Source organism: Eurosta solidaginis, chromosome 2, assembly GCF_040869045.1.
Source record: "Eurosta solidaginis isolate ZX-2024a chromosome 2, ASM4086904v1, whole genome shotgun sequence".
Taxonomy (NCBI): domain Eukaryota; kingdom Metazoa; phylum Arthropoda; class Insecta; order Diptera; family Tephritidae; genus Eurosta; species Eurosta solidaginis.
Window position 1 is genome coordinate 264,275,217 of NC_090320.1, and position 19,499 is coordinate 264,294,715.

At 38.3% G+C, this 19,499-nt stretch overlaps 1 protein-coding gene across 3 annotated transcripts in view; it reads right to left on the minus strand.

Moving 5' to 3' along the window:
* Pde1c (Phosphodiesterase 1c) overlaps positions 1-19,499 on the minus strand; it is a 704,757-nt gene that overhangs the window by 23,269 nt on the left and 661,989 nt on the right. For all 3 annotated transcript variants that reach the window (XM_067767820.1, XM_067767821.1, XM_067767819.1), the window contains 2 exons: positions 6,997-7,246; positions 2,664-3,792 (listed from right to left, as the gene is read on the minus strand). In XM_067767820.1, the coding sequence (XP_067623921.1) occupies positions 2,664-3,792; positions 6,997-7,246 (1,379 nt within the window). The remainder of the gene's footprint in view (positions 1-2,663; positions 3,793-6,996; positions 7,247-19,499) is intronic.

Consider the following 19,499-nt stretch of genomic DNA (forward strand, 5'->3'; position numbering starts at 1 on the left):
AACACTATGCAAGAATTATTCTAATATTCAAAAAGTGATAAAACGTCTTTAAGAGTAAAGAGCGAATCAACAAAAAAAAACATATACTTGGTGCAATTTACCTTAAAGGAGATCTGGACCAAGCATCCCTACCAGTTTGCGTTGTGCTTCTTTTTGATTTTTCCTACTAATTGGCGGGAATTGTTTTATGCCGACTGCCATAGATAGTAGCTGGTGAATATTCACTCAGAACCTTTTCATGGCAGAAATACACTCGGAGCAGGCCAAGTGTAAAGAGGAATGCTATTCCTTCTTCCAAATGCAAGCGCTAACTTGAATTATCTTTCATTCAGATAGGAACGACTAAGTTAACATACTTGGGTAGAGAACTTAAAATACCGTGGTTGAAATATTAGGGAAGCTTTTTCTTAGCTTGTTGTTGTTGTAGCAGTGCTTCGCCCCATACAATAGGTGCGACCGATCACAAATTGTCATCAATATCCTCTAACGGGAGTCCGAGGAAACTTGCTGTTTCAACAGGGGTGGTGTTAGAGGCGTTGGTTCCACATTACAATTAAAGAGATGTTTGGTGTCATGTGGGGACACATTGCAAGCAGGGCATACATTTTGTATGTCGTGGTTGATTTTGGATAGGTTAGAGTTTAACTTGTTACAGTATCCAGATCGAAGCTGAGCTGGAGTGACTCGCGTTTCCCTGGGGAGTGTGCGTTCCTCTTCCGCAAGTTTTGGGTACTGTTCTTTGAGTACTGGATTTACCGGGAAATTCCTGGCATAAAGATCCGATGCCTGTTTGTGGAGCTCACAAAGGACCTGCTTGTGTTTTTTGGCTTCATACGGCTGAGTTCTCAGGTTTTTCCTCATAATGCTTGCGGAGATTACTCCTTAAGCCCCTGGGCGGTGTTGGCTCATCAATAAGATGTCTGTTGGGATGCCCAGGTTTCTGGGTATTAAACAGGAACTGTTTGGTTAGCATCTCATTTCTCTCCCTCATGGGGAGTATTCTTGCCTCATTATGTAGATAGTGTTCTATGGACATAAGAAGACAGCAGTTCTGAGAGAAGTATTTTGGCAGACCTATAGCGTCTTCCAGTGACTAGTTTTTAGGCTTGGCGACCATATAGGGGACGCGTAGCATGCAATCGGCTGGCCAATTGCTTTGTAAGTGGGAATGGGCGTTTCTTTGTCTTTTCCCCAAGTACTGCCAGCAAGAGATTTGAGCATTTTATTACGGCTCTGGATTTTCGGTACAATTGCAGGTGCATGCTCACCAAAATGTAGATCCTGATCAAACGTCACACCCAGATTTTTGGATGTAGGACAGTCGGTAGCGCAGTGCCATCGACGTGGATGTTCAAAATGGTCGACATTTGGGACGTTCATGTTGTAAATAAGTTCGCGGAGTGTTTAGTCGGTGATAATGCCAGGTTTCGCGAGGCGATAAAACTGGAGAGATCAGGGAGGTAGCCGTTCATTCTGTTGCAAAGCTCATCGATCTGTAGGCCTGGGCCTGTGGCCATTATTGTGCAGTCATCGGCGTAGGAAACGATAGTACTCCTTCTGGTGGCGAAAGTAGCTTTGATATGTAGAAGTTAAACAAAAGTGGGGATAGGACACCACATTGTGGCACCCCTTGTATAATTCTTCTTCGTTTTGATGTTTCGTTTCTAAATTGCACCGATGCCTGCCGACCACCCAGATAATTTGCGGTCCACCTTTTAAGACATGGGGGAAGGGTAGACCCTTCCAGGTCTTGCAGTAACGTGCCATGGTTGACCGTATCAAAAGCTTTTGATAGGTCTAGCGCAACGAGTACTGTTCTAGGGTGGGGGTTTTGATTTAAAACCCAATTTATCTGGGCGATAATGGCATTTAGCGCAGTGGTGGTGCTATGGACTTTTTTCTGAAGCTATTCTGATGACAGGCTAGCTGCAAATTTGCTTTGAAGTAGGGGAGCAAAATGACTTATGTGACTATTATGACTGGTATCCCAGGCTTTAGTAGCGGGACCCCCATGGCTATTTTCCATTTTTCGGGAATGACAAAGGTGGAAAGAGACAGGTTGAAGACATCTTTTTCTTAGCAGTTGTTGTTGTTGTAGCGATAAGGTTACTCCCCGAAGGTTTTGGGGAGTGTTATCGATGTGATGGTCCTTTGCCGGATACAGATCCGGTACGCTCCGGTAACACAGCACCATTAAGGCGCTAGCCTGACCATCTCGGGAACGATTTATATGGCCATATTAAACCTTCAGACTATCCCTCCCTCCTCACCCCTAAGTTTCATGAGGAGCTTGGGGTCGACAGAGCCTCGTCTGTTAGTGAAACAGAATTCGCCACGGATAGATGAGGTTGACAATTGGGTTTGGAAAAGCTATATATTGCGCTGACAACCTGAAAGGGTTGCGCTGCACTGCCCCTAGAACCTGGTATTTTAGTCGCCTCCTACGACAGACATACCTACCGCGGGTATATTCTGACCCCCTAACCCGCTGGGGGTCTTTTTCTTAGCTCTAATAGCTCAGTTTGATTTCCTTAAAACTTTTGGATAATAAGATGTTTTTGTCGAGCGCCCAGTTCAAGTTAGTTCAACTTTAATATAGCATGAGGTAAAATGGGAATCACATTACTTAATTCGGGCATATGCCATTAAAATATAAAACTCACCTTTGAGCGATTGTTCCTTCCAGATTTTTTTATTATCATTAAGACAAGCAAGCCATGGCTTTCGTATGCTAAATTTAGTCGTCGCTTTAGCACCAATCTGCTTAGCAGTACCACCATCCTCCTGTTGTGTACTCGTCGATGTACTATTCTCATCAATGCTAGCGCTAAGTCGACTACGCGAAGCAGCAGCACTTGCTGACGCCCCATCCACTGGTACATCACCTGCATCTATACTGGCATTCGTCGTTTTGCACATTGGCGCTAATGGTGTTAACACATATTCTAGCATATCTGACATCACTGACAAACTTGGATCCACAATAAAATCAATAAAACCAATTTGCGACTCCGGAAAGAGTATATTATTACGATCACACATTGGACTAAACGGTAAGCCCAATTCACGTTCCAAATCGCCCTGTCGAAAGAATTCCTCAAATAGTAACATCGTCCAGCGATGATGTAAATTCCAACGTTTCGCAGGATGCGAAATATCACAACAATGTAATACCAACGACATCGCTTTCGATTTATCCACCGAAGCCTCATTGAGCGTGAGAAGATTACGCATATTTTTAAGTTGTTGAAAATGAAATGACATATCAGTGGCCAGCACCATGTCTATGATTAATGTACGAAATTCACGATATTCTTCACGTGATAAATTTACCAAAATATTACAATCATCCTCTTTGAGCAAACGAAATGCGGCGCTCACATGATGATTCTCTAAAACGGCACGATCATTATAGAGCATCGCTTTCTCCGAACCGGACATTACATGAAAGTTATTGGTGGTGCCAGTATGTTCGTAATCGTGTATGAGTGCGGCAAGTAATGTGGCAAATATTTCCAAATCAGTCAACCAATTCATGAGGCCCGTTTGACAGAGTACATAATGTGTTGTTTGTGTAACATCTGCGGCATGTATGTTGTTGTGATATGGATTGCGATAACGGCAATAGCCCTCTTCGACGCGATTCAAGAAGGTTTCTAATGTGGCAGGGGCAATTTTGAATTTATGTATAATACCGTAGCGATTGAGCAAATCGTAACTGAGATATTTGATAGGTTGGCCGCTGGCGGCTTCCGCTAGAGCGAACACGTCAAATGACCAATCATCCAGGTTCTGTGGAGAAAGAGAATACTTATTTTAGAAGACATATATGTATACAACATCTTTTTCGTAAAAGAAAAACTTTATTTAGATTGATAAAGACCGCTCCGAGCCATTCGAAACTAAACGAGGCTTGAGATAAGGCGGCTTCCTTAATGTTGGAGAAGATAATTCTTGGAGCAGAGCTAAAGGGTGATGGCGTAATCTATTGTGGCCAATTTTAATATCACTAAGTTGTTATTAAATAACGGCACAACAACAATAAAACAAGCTGCCACTCTTGTGTACGCAAACAAATCAATCATCATTTAAACACATACATACAACGCAACGGAAAGATAGTCACAAACACATTAATCATCACCCGAAGTAATAGTCACATATACACACGCATATGGCTACAAACTATAAATGTACATGTATAGGGTTGGTAACCAAGCATGAAGTTCGGAAATTACTAGACCTTAGGAGATATGGGTGAACGAGGAAACCGAGAGTATAACAGCAGCGCAAGCTGAGGTATGACTAATCAGTTTTGATTTAAGCACGCTATTGGTTGTGAAGTATAAGTGTTATTGTGAAGTACTCTCAAAATAGTCTAATAAAGACCATTTTGAATTATTGAATATTGTAGTTACTTATACAACAGTGTAGCTATTCGAACGTTAGCAGAAGGTTTGGAATAAGTGGAATTCACAAAATTCGTTACACTATTGTAAAAGTGTAAAAATACTGGCGCATGCAGATAATATTGATATTGTAGGCCTCAACAAATGCGCCGTGAGTTCTGCCTTCTCTAGGCTAGATAAAAAGGTAAAAGAGTGGGTTTTGCAGTAAATGAGGACACGACGAAGTACTTGCTGTTATCTAAGAATGAATAAATGGATTTCGGCATTGGCAGCCATGTCAGTGGTGAGTGATATGAATCGAGACTCTGAAGGACTTCCTTTATCTAAGAACCAGCATCAACAGCGAAAATAATGTCAGCTTAGAAATCAAACGGAGAATAACTCATGCCAACAAGTGCTACTTTGGACTGAATAGGCAATTGAAAAGTAAAGTCCTCTCTTGACAAACAAAAATCACGCTATAAAAGTCGCTCATCAAACCTGTAGGTAGGTGAAATGGCTGCGATCCTGGTCGCCCAAGTAGCTATTTAAAGCCATTTTGATGCCATGTAACTCGTCTAAAAACCTACGGAATGTTACAAGTAGAAGCTTTGGATATTCCCCTTGGGTGCTGCTAAGGGTATGCCTACTTCGACACTGGTTATTTCCTCGTTCATCTCCGATGAGCCCCTGCGTGCTAGCTCGTCGGCCTTCTCGTTACCCTCTATCCTATGACCCGGGACCCAGATAACGCGTAGTTCTAGATTGGTGGATAACTGGGATATGAGTCGCTTACAAGCCCACACTAATTTTGAGTTAATTTGTGGCGAGGAAAGCGCTTTTATCGCTGTTTGGCTATCCGACAGGCTGCAAACTTTACCAGCTACATTCAAGACCTCCATTGATTTGCAGGCTTGCCAAATTGCGAGGATTTCTGCTTGAAACACGCTGCAGAGCGATGGGAGTATGAATGATGCAGGCAAATCTAGGGGCTCAGAGAAGACTCCGGCCCCCACTCCCAATTCCATCTTGGAGCCGTCAGTGTAGATTTGGATGTCGTCGGCACTTATGCCCGGGTTTCTCTTCCACTCGTTCCTACTTAGAATGGCGGTATTACAACCGTACTCAAACTTCAGTTTGCGAGGGTAGCAATCTGTCTCGGTACTACATGTACCATCCGGAAGTTTATTTAGGATGCTACTATGCCCTTGCTGAGTAACGTCCCAACACACAGACTCCCTGAGTATCAGTGCGGTTTGTGACGATGTACAAAGTATATGCAAGTCGATCGGAAGCAGGTGCAAAATGGGGTCTAAAGCAGCTGTGGGGCAAGTGCGTCCGGCCCCTATGGCACCAACACACGCAGTGCGCTGGACTTTTTGCAGGCGGGTGAGATTGTAGCTCTTACTTAGAGCTCCCTACCAGACTATGGAACCATAGGTAAGCACCGGTCGCACCACCGCCTCGTACATCCAAAGTACCATGCTTGGCTTCAGTCCCCATTTCTTACCAAACATTGATTTGCAGGCATAGAAGGCGATGCAGGCCTTCCGTACCCGCTTTTCGATGCATACTTTCCAATTCAACTTGCAGTCAATTGTTAGTCCCAGATACTTGGTACTCGACGACAGGGTTAGTTGCTGGCCGTTCAAGAATTGTAGTCTGAAGGCAGGTGGCTTGTACTTCCTCGTGAAAAGAAGCAGGTCCGTCTTGTCGGGATTTAACCTAAGGCCACATCCCTGTACCCACCTGCTGAGTTTCCATGATTTCCCTCATCACGGAGGAGAAAGGACCAGAGACCAAGATCATCAAACCTGTACTACTGTAGTGTTTGTAATCATACACGGTGTCGAAAGAAGATGACATTGTTCTTGGAGTGTTGTAGAGAAAAGTTATCCGGAAGATTTATGGCCCTGTCCGTGATACCGACGGCGAGTATCGAAGGAGGTGTATAATGATGAGCTTTAGGCAGATATGAATATAGTTCAGCGCTAGCTAGGTCATGTTATGCGAATAGGTATTGTTAGTCAAGAAATTTTTTTTCAAACTAAATTAGATTTGCCAAGATAGTTATGAAATCGAATTCAATAGAGATACATAAAAATAGGGCTGCCAATTGGAAAATATGTAATAAGCAATATTCTTAAAAAATAAATAAAATAAGCTTCCTAAGAGATTTTAGGCAGGTCTTCTCTTCCAATTTTCATCGTGCTTCTTTTAAATTTTCCTACAAATTGGCGGGACGGGACCTACATGTTTTAATCCAACTTCGAACGGCAGCTGCAAGGCAGATGAGTTTTCACTACGAAGCTTTTCATGGCACAAATTCACTCGAAGTGTTTGCCAAATCACTACCGAAGGGCAACCCCGCTTAGAAAAACTTGTTTCTAATTGGAAAAACTTGTTTCTAAATTTGAGATGTTACTTTGCCCGTGGCTCGAACCCCTGATCTTCGAAGCACGTTACCACCATACCACGGCGGCCGACGAACTAACATGCTTAGCTCTATTATTTATGAATATCTTAGAGTAGAGTTGCCATCTAATCCTAATTACATATTTGTACGTATATATGTCGTTATTGAGTAGTAAATATGCACATGACTTACCTTGAGAATTTGTACAACTTCAGGCGGAAATTGCATAAGCGCCGTACGCGTAACGCTGCGATAAATTCGATCCACAAATATACCAGCGCGTATTGCATAAGCAACGGTACGAAATTTTGGCTTCTCATCGGTGCGTTTGCGTGCAGTCGCCGATTGCCGTGTAAATGTGGAGGCCAACCATTCACGCACCTCCGGCGGTACGGCATCCGGTTGTACTTCGGATAGTTCATCGTCTTCGTCGGCGAGGCGTCTATTGGTTTTGAATGCAATTGTTGTTGAGGGGGAGGAAGAGAAAGAAAATAATATACTTTATTAGAAAATGTATATTTTAATAATTTTTTTTTTTTACTTTAAACAAAATCAAATTACGTAAAAAACTTTTTTACAATTTTTAAATTTTTAATTGCTTAATCAATTCATAAATAAACACTTAACAACAAACAAATAAATATTTTGAAAAAAAAAAAAAAAAATTAAAAAAAAATTGTTAAACAAAGTTAATAAAAATAATTTAATTTCATATAATTTTTAGTGGGTTTAAAACAAAGCAATTTTTAAATACTTAAAAAACATGAAACTAAAAAATATTGAAATTTGCATCAAGCTCTTAAAAACGCATAAGTGGAATAAAATCGTGTGCATTACTTTCGTGTTTGTGTTAATTCGGGTTTCAACTTTTTTTCTTGATTTGCTCCTACAAGTATTGTAAGAAAAATTAAAGAGTGTAGGAAAGTGAAGTGTTGCGCTTGAGAGGCAAGAGCGTTAGCATAGTAGAGCGGAAACGGAAGTGAAAGTGGAAGTGAAAATTGTGTATAATAGTCGGGAAAATACAAAGATTTTGTGGGTGTTTTGTGTTTAATTTTTGGTTTACTATAAGTGTGTGCGCATGTAAACTACTATACCAACAACAACTTGAGTTACGTACGGTTCGTTTTTTCATAAAGAGCATGTAAGTGTTGTTAAAGGCAACAGGAAGTACACAGTAAACACGAAACATATAGGTAACGTTACAGCAAAAACTTAATAAGATAGAGTAGTGTCGAAACTAGTTTAGCAAGGAAATCTAGTAAAAATTAAAAGTAGTGTAACCAGCATATTTAAAAGTGTACTGGATGTAAAGAAATTGAGGCAGTAAAACAACACAAAGTAATAAAGTAAAAACAAATTAAAAATTTTGTAAATTGAGTTACTTATTGGCCGGTAAAAATATATATCAGTTTTATTTTTCCTTTGAGCTTAAGGCCTATTTTTATAAATAAAGCACTTGATTTTGTGTTTAATTACTTAATTTATTCGATATTTCGACCTTAGTCAAGTGTTTTATTTATAAAAATAGGCCTTAAGCTCAAAGGAAAAATTTTGTAAATTTTTTTCAAATTGTTTATAGTAGGTTGGTAAGTTTTTCATGACTTAAATACATTTGCAGGCTTTATGTATAATATAAATTGTTTGTACATACACTGAAAGAAAAAGGCTGGTAAAATCAACCGAAATACGGGTCAATTCAATCGAAATTTCTGTCAATTTTTATCCATCGCAACAAGATGTTGAATCAACTGCGCACAAATCGTTGATTCGTAATTGACCGTTTTAGTAGTCAAATGTACAAAAAAAGTTGGTGCGACAGCTTTATACGCAAGTACCTATGTTTCGGTATTTGCAAGGCAGATGAGTTTTCATTGAGATCTTTTCATGGCAGAAATACACTCGGAGTGCTTGCCGAACACAGAATACATAAGTACAAAGTAGAGGGCGCAGTGAGCGTAAAATTCGCTTTGAAATTTGCTGATGTATTGATTGTTGATCGCTGTTGAAATGACCAGTGAGATCAGTTGTGTTAACAAAAAATCAGTTAGATTGATTAGGAATCTGTCAATTTTACAGAATTTTGTCAACTTAAGAGCTACAGATTCTCTTCTGTTGAAATGACTAAACTAATTTGTTCGCTTGACAAATTACTCGGTCGAATTAACCATAATTCGATCAATTTCACCGAATCTCCGTTAAGTCAAGAACAACAGAACCGATTTTTGATTTTACTAGCACCATTTATTTCAGTGTAGTATATGAAGTTATGTGAATATGTTTTTGTATATATAAATAAATAAGTGATTGGCTAAGTTGTGTGACTATTATTCTAACTGTTACGTGGTAGATAAATATTTGGCACGATAGGATAACAAATGTATGCGGATAGGTACTTATATACAATTATATGTTTGCGTAAGGGTGTTTTTTATATATAATATAAGTCTTTAAAGTTGTATGCAGGTGAAGTTGTGACAAAACGATCTGGATATAAGATATACTTTATCGATGGACAGTGCTAAAGAAAAAAAAATAAAAATTATACAAAAAAGGCGATTTCTATTGAAGCTTTATCGATATGCTAGTGTAAAAGTTACGTGGAGACCTGTCATGGAAGACCCAACCCCACGGTGTACTTAAACATGGATCAATATTTGCTGATCACCGGCCCAACAAAGTTGGTACCAATGTGCTGAATTTTGGTGTTCAAGTCAACCAGCTTTGGTGAGGTCGGTATCTATACCCCGCCGTTCCATTTATACGTAAATGGCACTCGGTTGCTCGGCAACACCACCGCGAGTTCCGAGCTTTTCTCAGCGTCCCTCTTTCATTGATTTTTGTTATCTTAATATCTGATTAAAGTATTAATCAGTATGAGATATGTATTTGTTTATCACAATTTAGGAATGTGACCAACCTTTTCTGCCCAGCCGTTGGAACAATGTATGATGCATTGTTGACGACAAACTGCCGTTGCTTCGATATTGCTTAAAACTGTACTTCCTTGCCCAACGCTATGCACCTTCTTGTGTCAATACCTCGATGCATCTTGATCAAATCCTCGGTCCCTTGAAAAAGCGATAAGATACAGTATACATCTTCATTACGCTTCATTTTCGCTTCAATTCTCATTCCTATTATCATTCCAAATTTCGTTCCAATTTACATTCCAATTTCAATCACAATTGAGGGCTGTGGTCAACCTTTTCTTATCATAGACCTGTTTGCAACGCGCACACGCTTCAACAATATCTTCGCAAAAGAAATTAATCCACCGCTGTCAACCAACATACTCAGCCGATTTATCAACATCTGACGTGGCCATCCACTTTTCGAAAGAATCCTTTCAGGCATCCTTTCTTAACGTAGCCTAAGAGGAAGCTTCAAACATCTCAAAAGACAAAATGAGCACTGGACCACTCGTACAATTATCGATTGTTTTTAGTTGACGATAGGCATCCGTTTCTCCATTTCAGCACCGTTTTTTCCCCGATTGTCACAATGATGGGATGTGGCCAACCTTTTCGTCTGCCCCTCAGGGTCAGTTTTCAATGATTGAGGTTTACTGAGACAAGCAAGAGACCGAATTCCCATGGGTTGCGCTCACAGGGAAACACTTTATTGTCTACTCGGAGCTAGTCTAAAAGTGAACTCTTATGGGTGAAACCACAGCCCCCCCATTCTCCGAGGGTGTCGAACCCATGGACAGGAGGTGAGACCTGAATACAAGCATCATGCAATACAATGCATCAGATCACAACTGGCCTTTCCTGCTCCCCGCGGTGACAGTTTTTAAGACCATGCTTAAGGTCCCGCAAGTGATACGCCGCATCCACTCTCCTCCCTTTCGAGTAAAGTCACCTTATTACGATCGCCTTTTACGATCACTTTATCGATATATATGAAAACCTGCAAACTGCGCCAACTATCGCGGAATCAGAATTCTTAATATCGCATGTGTGATGTGCGAAAGATTGGAGCTCGCCGTGAATCGGTATATTGGACCTAATCAGTTTACCTTATCAGTGCTGTGTGTCAATTCTTTTTCGCGGTCTAAAGCCACCTGGTAAATCTACCATCGACCAGATTTTCGCAATGCACCAAATCTTGGAAAAAACCCGCGAAAAGAGAATTAACACACACCACCTCTTCGTCGATTTTAAAGCCAACTTCGATAGCAGAATTTGCTTTCCCCGCAAAACTTTTATGGCTGTGCAAAATGACGTTGAGCAAAACCATGATCTTAGTCAATATTGGAAAGGTCCTCTCGTGTTGTTTGAAAATAAACACACGGTCACCCCCTATCGTGCGAATTTTTAATTTGATGATGCAGAAAATTATACAAGCTGTAGAACTTAACCGCTCTGGCAACCAGGTTAGCAAAATAAAAGTAAACCCCTCTCTTGGAAAAGGAAAATTATGCTCTACAAGTCACTTGTCGTATCCGTCTGGGAATATTAGAGAGAAAAGTTCTTCGAAAGATTTACGAACCTCTGCAGGTTGGCGACGCGAGCGCCGATTTAATGATGACCTACATATACAAGCTTTACGCAGACATCAACATAGTCCGGCGAGTTAAAACGTAGAGGCTATGCTCGCTGGGTCATGTTATGCGAATGAGAAATGATGCTCCGGCTATGGAAGCAGAGGGAGAGGGCGGCCCCCACTCCGCTTGAAGGACCAGGAGGAAAACGATTTTAATTCCATTAAAGTATTAAAACAAACCGATGAGTCGTCGTTAATAAATCGATAACACGCCAATGAGAAATTGATAAAACTCCGATAAGAAATCTATAAATTTTCGATAAAAAAGTGATCACCTTTTGCTAACAAATCGATAAATCATTAATATCGAAGCGATAATTTTTGTATTTAATGAATAATTTTTTGATAATATACTGAAAAATTTTCGATAAATTGGCAATAAATTATCGTTGAAAAACAGGTAACTTTTTGATAAAAAATCGATAAATTTTCTATAACACACCGACAATTTTTCGATAAATAATCGATAACATATCGACAGACTTTCGATAAATAGTCGATAACTTTTCGACAAAAAATCCTTTTTTTTGTTAAAAAACCAATAACTAGTCTTTTGAAAATCGCTAACTCATTGGTAACCTTAGCAATCGAAATCATATTTTTAGCACTTCGACAACAAATCCTTAACTACATGACCATAATGTCAGCTGAGCAAATTTCACGGAGTATATTAACATTGTTCGCATAACGGAAGATTGTAACGACATAAATTAACCGAAATGTATATAGACTTCAATATCCATAAAAAAGATATTCATTCAGCGTCCGTCTATGAACACGATAACTTGAGTAAACTTCGAGATATCTTATTTTTGAGTGTATTTTGAGATGTCTTGTTGAAATTCGGCAACAACCATGCCCGAAACTGGGTGTGGCATCCATAGTATTTTTGAACAGAACATCTTCCTGCGTCATAAATAATAATGTCATTCAATATTATGTAAAAATATATCACTAGGTGACGCACGGCTCGGCGCATCACTTGGCCCAATATCAGAAAATTTTTGTGAGAGCCGCGTAATAATGAAATTTCACATGCTCATGAGTTGTGATGCAAAACCGAACATCGTCATAGTCGCGCAAGATGTACGGTTTTAAATATAAAAGAATTGCAGACTTAAAGTTAAAACTTATTTCCGCTTGCTCATTCACTTAAAAAAATTTCGCGAAGCACGGTTATAAACATTTTCACTATACAAGAAAAGTACTTGCTAACATATATTAAAAAATGTTAGAAAAGTAACGACGAGTGGGAAAAATAATTACACTTGCAAAGTCTGAAAGCACCCATAGCCAAAACAAATGTCAAATTCTTCCTCTTATGCTTTGCTTACAACTTAAGGTTGAGAGCTGGCTCCCTTCGCATATCAGATGGCGCTTGTGATGCGCTATTTATCGCTCTCCATGCAAATACATGCAAACTCGATTCGATTTTATGAAAAATCGATTTTTTCGATTCGATTCTAAAAAAAATCGATTTAATCCATTAAATCGAGTGGAAAAAAGTTGATTGCTGCTTAATAGTTTACACGATTTTCACCTTTTAAAAAAGTTCGACAGTTTCTTCCTCTTTCGTAAACTGGCGCTAACTCGAAAATCAAGAGGTACCACCTGGTTCTTCACTTGGTCCTCCCATCGGAGTGGGATTATTAGAGTATTTGATACTGATATATCCTTATTTTTTGTGCTTTTTCAAATTAATTTATAGCAGTAGTAGAGAAACTAACCTCGGGTACCAAGGAGGATGAACAATTTCTGTTTAGGATATTCCATTTTGTAAGCAGAAATAAATTTTATCTTAAATAAATTCTGCCTTCTCTGCATTGCTAGCTTAGAAATCAAATAGAGATAAACTCTTGTCAATAACGCGCCATAAATCTCTCATCGTACGTCTTCTAATGTATGGGTCGGACTCATGGCCCAGTGTAAGAGAAAAAAGTATTGGCGATGATTTATGGTGCTCGCCGTGATGTCAACCGCTACGTCATATTGTGGGAATGCATGAAGACGCTCTGGCACAGATAGTATACCTATCGACACCCGTATTTGGAAGCACACGAAGGGAGAGACCTTCAGTAAGAAGTCTTGATCTCCCTAGGTGTCAGTTATATTGAAACAGGGATGCTGGCGTGATTTCTTATGCAACGCCAAAACCATTTAGGCGGTTCAGCGCTAATCGGTGGTGATGATAAAACCTCCTAATCTTTTCCCTTCACTCGAAGTAATAGTCATAGTTATGGTTCTAAATAAAGTCGAAACTATTTTTTTTTGGCTATGAATATTAGCCAGAGAAGGTAAATTTTATAAAAAATTACAATAAATATGAAAGCATAAACAAAGTGGAATAACATCACCACCTGTGCAATATCAAAATCCATTTGGCCAAAATATGATGGAAAGAGGACGAGAAGTCTTCTGAACAAATCGAGGGCCAACACACACAAATTGATAGCAGTCTGCACCGGTCATTGGGCAGTAGGTACGCATGCGGAAAAGATGTGCATTCCGTATAATGACTACTGCAGAAGCTGCAAAGATACAAAAGCCAGGCAGGCAGTAGAATACTTTATGTGTAAATGCCCGGCTCTAGTTAGAGCCCGACTAAGATTCCTTGGAACCCCGTTTCTAGAAGACCTCAGAGGTTTATCTGTGATAGCAATCCCGAATATTCTTAATTTTATCAACAACTCTGGCTGGTTGTAATACATTGACCGTAATTCCGTAGGTTTTTAGACAAGTTACATGGCATCAAAACGGCTTTAAATAGCTACTTGGGCGACCAGGATCGCAGCCATTTTACTTACCTACCTACCTACCTACAATAAATATGTTTTCTGCCCATTTTGATGAATCAATATTAAATTGTACCTACTATAACTGTAAGATGATCAAAACTTCGAAGGCTAAAAAAATCAAACGATTCTTGAAAAAAATCGATTCTTCATTCTTCGAAAAAAGATCGATTAAAAATCGAATCGAAATCCAGCTCTAATGCAAACTATTCATCTCTCAACGCACGATGTTGCATAAAAAATTCCTATGTGACTGGGCTTTGATTTTAGCAGCAGAATTCATGATGACTCTTTATATGTTTAAGAAAAAGTTTTAGTGGCCTTTTTTGGCCTAGTTATAAGAAGATAGTCTTATAATATTTTAACATTTTTTTGAATGGTCACTTTGAAACAAGTAAAGTAGAAATATCGAAAGAAGTTGTAGTTTAAAGTGTTGTATTGGAAATGTTAAGGCTGCTTTACATGAGTTGATTTTCTGGTCGATTTTTTGACACTCAACCTTGATTACAAATCGTTTAAAGGTTGCTCGTAGAAAAATTTACTAGAAAATAAACTCGGGTAAAAGATGTTTAGGTATGACACTTTTATGTATATACTTGTGTAGATATTTATGGGGGAACTTATACTTAATGTAAATAAATATATTAAAAAACATTAATTTATAGGGCTTTTACATGTCAACTTTTTTGTTTAATTTATATTTTAACCACTCTGTATTTCGTGCAATATCGATTCGTTTATAATTTTTTTTTTTTTTTAAATAAATTTAAGGCAATTTTTGCTGTTAATATTATTATACAACTTCAAAATCTCTCTCTGTATCATACGATTACTTGTTAAGTTAAAAATAAAAATTTAATAACAAGCGTTTTATTTCAATTGCCCTTAATTAAATATGCAATACTTAAAAAAAATATATATAATGCGTTAATAAAGTACATACTGCACATTTTTTCATAACTAAAGTAACAACTACATATGCAAATACAAGGACATACAAGCAATGAAAGAGCTTTTAGAAAAAGTATCGATACCGGTACTCATATAAAATACTCGGATCAAAGTATCGATGCTAGTACTCATACTCAGCAAAAGGTAACGAGTATACTCAATCCAAGTGAGTACTTCGGAATTTTTACTGAATGCGAAGAAACTGTTTTCAAATCCCTCTCCGCCAAGAAAAGCCTTTGAAAAGATTTACAAGGCATTATCGAAACAGCTGTCGCCTTGTCCGTCCTTAGTTGTTTCTAAACAATTAATAAAAATATAAAAACAATTTTAATTAGAAATAAGTTTGTCTAATACCGGGTCGTCCCTCGGCAGTGATATTGCAAGCAATCCGAGTGTGTTTCCCCATGAAAAGCACCCCAGTGAAAATGCACCTGCCTTTGCAGATGCCGTTCGGAATAGGCACAAAACATGTAGGTCTGGCCCCCTCAATTTGTAAGGAAAATTGAGAATAGAACACCGCAAATCGGAATAGAGTCTCGGTCTAAACTTCGCGGAGAAAAATAAAGTCAAGTATTGTGTAGAGATTAACTAAATAGAAGGGGATCAGAACGATTTTTTTTTAACTTTTGTACTTTGCTCTTCGATATTTCTACTGGTAGTATTGTTATGTACCACATATGTATATATTGCAAATTTTGTTAGGATTAAAACTATAACCCATTTTTTTCTAAGTAAGCGTGGTCCTTATCCGCTTTTGATCGGATCTATATTTAATAATATCAAGAACCATATTTCCGCCAAATTGCAAAGTGATATCAACGGCTTTTGATTCACGGCTTGCAAAACCATTTTCGTGGACGATGCTGTAAAAGCTGCTAACTCCATCCACCAATATTTCACAGTAGAATGAAAAAGCTCTATTGCATGACAAGTTAAAATGTATTTAAATTTTATGGAGTGAGCAGTTTTTCATAATTTTGTAAGAGTTAGTGATTCTAGAAAATAAACACATACTTTTCTTTTGCCACCACATGCAGAAATCGGTTCCCATTCCGTAATTATCATAAAGTCGGTTTAAGCTAAGTGTAGAGCTTTTATCGCATCGTCGACGATCTCAGTTTATGCTCAAGTTATGGTGTTAATGGACTAAACTTTGTTGATCTTGAAAATGTAGACCAAAGGCACTTCGTATAGTATCGGGGAAAAGTATTGAGGTAAAGTATCGATACTTTACAGAGTACTTGGAAAAAATCATCTAGTATGAAGTACTCGAGTATTTTTTGGAAAAGTATTGATACTACTCACTCAGTATTCGTATCGGTCTATCACTACATATAGGTAAGTATGCTAATACACATTTTTTAACCTTGCAGACTATTTACATGCAAATTAAAGAAACTTATTAATATTGTACTGGATTGGAGATTTATTTTATTTTTAGTGTAAAGCACGTGCCATGAATATTGTATGAAAAAAGTATTTGCACATAAAACTGTGCTACAAGCTTTGTAGTTTATTATTTAAAATATGTGAATTATGTGTGCACGCGGCCGCTGCAAATATGCCAGCCAAACCAATGGAGCAATTTATTTGAAATTTTGCAGTGTGGTTGCAGATACTTAAATCTAATTTGAGAATAAAATTGGGCGTGATCGGCCCACTTTTTTTCCTTGCCCTCATATAAGGTGAAATTTCATATAATAATATTTTCAACTTTAAAAGCATTTTACAGTGCCAATATAAATAAAAATTGTTTAGATTTCTTAACTTTGTCTTAGAGGCTGTTGATTAATATTTAAAAAAATTTATTTTCAAAGTCAAACACAATATACATATTTGTAAAAACTGAATCGAAATACATACTTATTAATAAAAAGTGATATTTTAACTAGTATAAAGTTAGTCGGAGTCAATATCGTCGACATCCTCTGGTTCAGATAATAAGCCAATAACTTCACTCGTTAATGCTCTTCGCTTTGACCTAGGGGTTTTCCGCAAACTGTTTACTGAACGGGTCTGACGATATCAGCAATCTGTGCAGCAAATCCAAGTTACTACAAATTCTTGACTTTTTTGTGGTGAAAAGTTCACGATAGTTTCGTGCATGTTTGTTTCTGGACTCTTGAGCTTCTTCCGAAAGTTGAACCGACAGATGATGTTCTGGGTCACCCTGGTCCACATTTTGGTCGATATCTCGAAAACGCCTTCACATATACAACTAAGGGTCGCTCTCTTTTAAAACCCTCATTGATACCTTTCATTTGATACCCATATCGTATAACCACATTATAGAGTCACCCCTGGTCCACCTCTATGGCGATATCTCGAAAAGGCGTCCAGCTATAGAACTAAGGATCACTCCCTTTTAAAATACTCTTTAATACCCTCCATTTGATACCCATGTCATAAAAACACATTCCATGGTTACCCTAGGTTCATTTTCCTACATGGTGATTTTCCCTTATTTTGTCTCCAAAGCTCTCAGCTGAGTATGTAGTGTTCGGTTACACCCGAACTTAGCCTTCCTTACTTGTTACCTCTTAACTTTATATACTTTGTGAATTCATTATTTTATGTTAAATAATTTTATTTTCATTATTTTGATTTTTTAAATATCAAAAATTTTCATTCCGTGGAAAATATTTATAAAATAAAAACCTACATTTAGGCGTTTAATATAATAAAGCAATTTGTATATTAAAATATAAAATAAATATATATTATTATTAATTAACCGTGATAACAATCTTCAACAACACATATATTTAGGCGTATTTAAATACAATTTTTTATAAAATTTAAAAGTGTTTTCAACCACTACAGCAATATCCAAGGCTACAAAATAAATTACGGTGTGCAGGCGCATCGCAGGCCAGTCCTGGGGATCCATGGCCTAGGTCTCGTTACCCATCAGAATGTTTTCAGAATTTGTTTGGCACATCCAACAACTCTATACTATTTATCAATAGAGATTTGACGCGTACAACGCTTTTATTTAATTGTCTGATCAACGCCCTAGATTGATCAGGAGTGTAATTACTAATTAACTACTAATTATTTTATAGCTTTTAGTATTATTACTACGCAATGTAAGTATTGTTTTCAATAAAACTATTTAACTAAAAAAATTGTTTTTCATTATTTTATTTTCGAGTTTTTAGTTTTTATTTAATTGGCTATTAATTCTCATTCTATTTAGTTCATTTAGTGACGCATTATTACAAGGACTCTTTTCTAACAATTTGTTACAATCTAAGTCCTCAATACTTGCAAAGACTTTACTCGACTCGGCGCCACGTATGTATGCTTGTTAGGGCGGGTCGATTTAAAAATCGGTCATTGCTCTGTGAAAATCGTACTTTGCCGAAGGAACCATACCTCTAAAGCGAATTCTGGAGTCCCCCCCCCCCCCCCCAGGTAGGGGTAAATTTTGAAAAATCCCACTTTGACCCATTTAGAGTGCTCCAATCGAGTCCAAATGTATGACCGACCCACCGATGCCAGTGGCACACCCCCTGGTGGTAAAGTGCATGTAAAGTGCAAAACCGGCGATTTGAAATGTTTGTATGGTGAACCCCCAGGGGGGTTCCAGGGGGTGTGCCACTGGCATCGGCGGGTCGGGCCTCCAAAGTTAGTGGGGGTCGGTCATACATTTGGACTCGATTGGAGCACTCTAAATGGGTCAAAGTGGGATTTTTCAAAATTTACCCCTACCTGGGGGGGGGGGGGGGGGGGGCATTCGAATTCGTTTTAGAGGTATGGTTTCTTCGGCAAAGTTTCTTATTTTGATCCCTAGAATATGATTTTCACAGAGCAATGGGCGATTTTTTTACCTCCCCACAAATCGACCCGCCCTAATGCTTGTGCCTCCTCCAAAGTATTTTGATGTCAGTTCTACCGGACTGTATGTAATATTTGTTTCAAATATGGGCCAAATCGGACTACAAATACGATTTTTTGAAATATTTCCATCCATGCGCCACCTATCGTAATTTTTTGTCTTATTATTGCATCGTCATCGTGTACTGAACTATATTCCAAGTTTCGGGAAGTTACTTAAATTTTAAATACAAATTCGTTCACAGCGGCCGGCGTGCGCTACACAGAGTCAAGCTAAATAAAACCGTTTTCATTTTCGTGGCGTATTTATGTTCATTAATATGAAGCATTTTACATATTAAAAGGAGCACGATGCAAATTGGAAGAGACACTGGGCCTAAAATCTCTGCGAAGGTTATCGCGCCTTACATTTATTTTATTTTGTGTTCATTCTTTCCAAAAATCGCTATTACGTAAAGTCACGACACCGGATGCAGATAAAGAAAACTAGCCAAAATTCCTAGAGAAAATATTCGGCATAAATTGGTTGCTTTGTTGCTTCCAAAGTAGCGAGTGACGGCTCTTAAC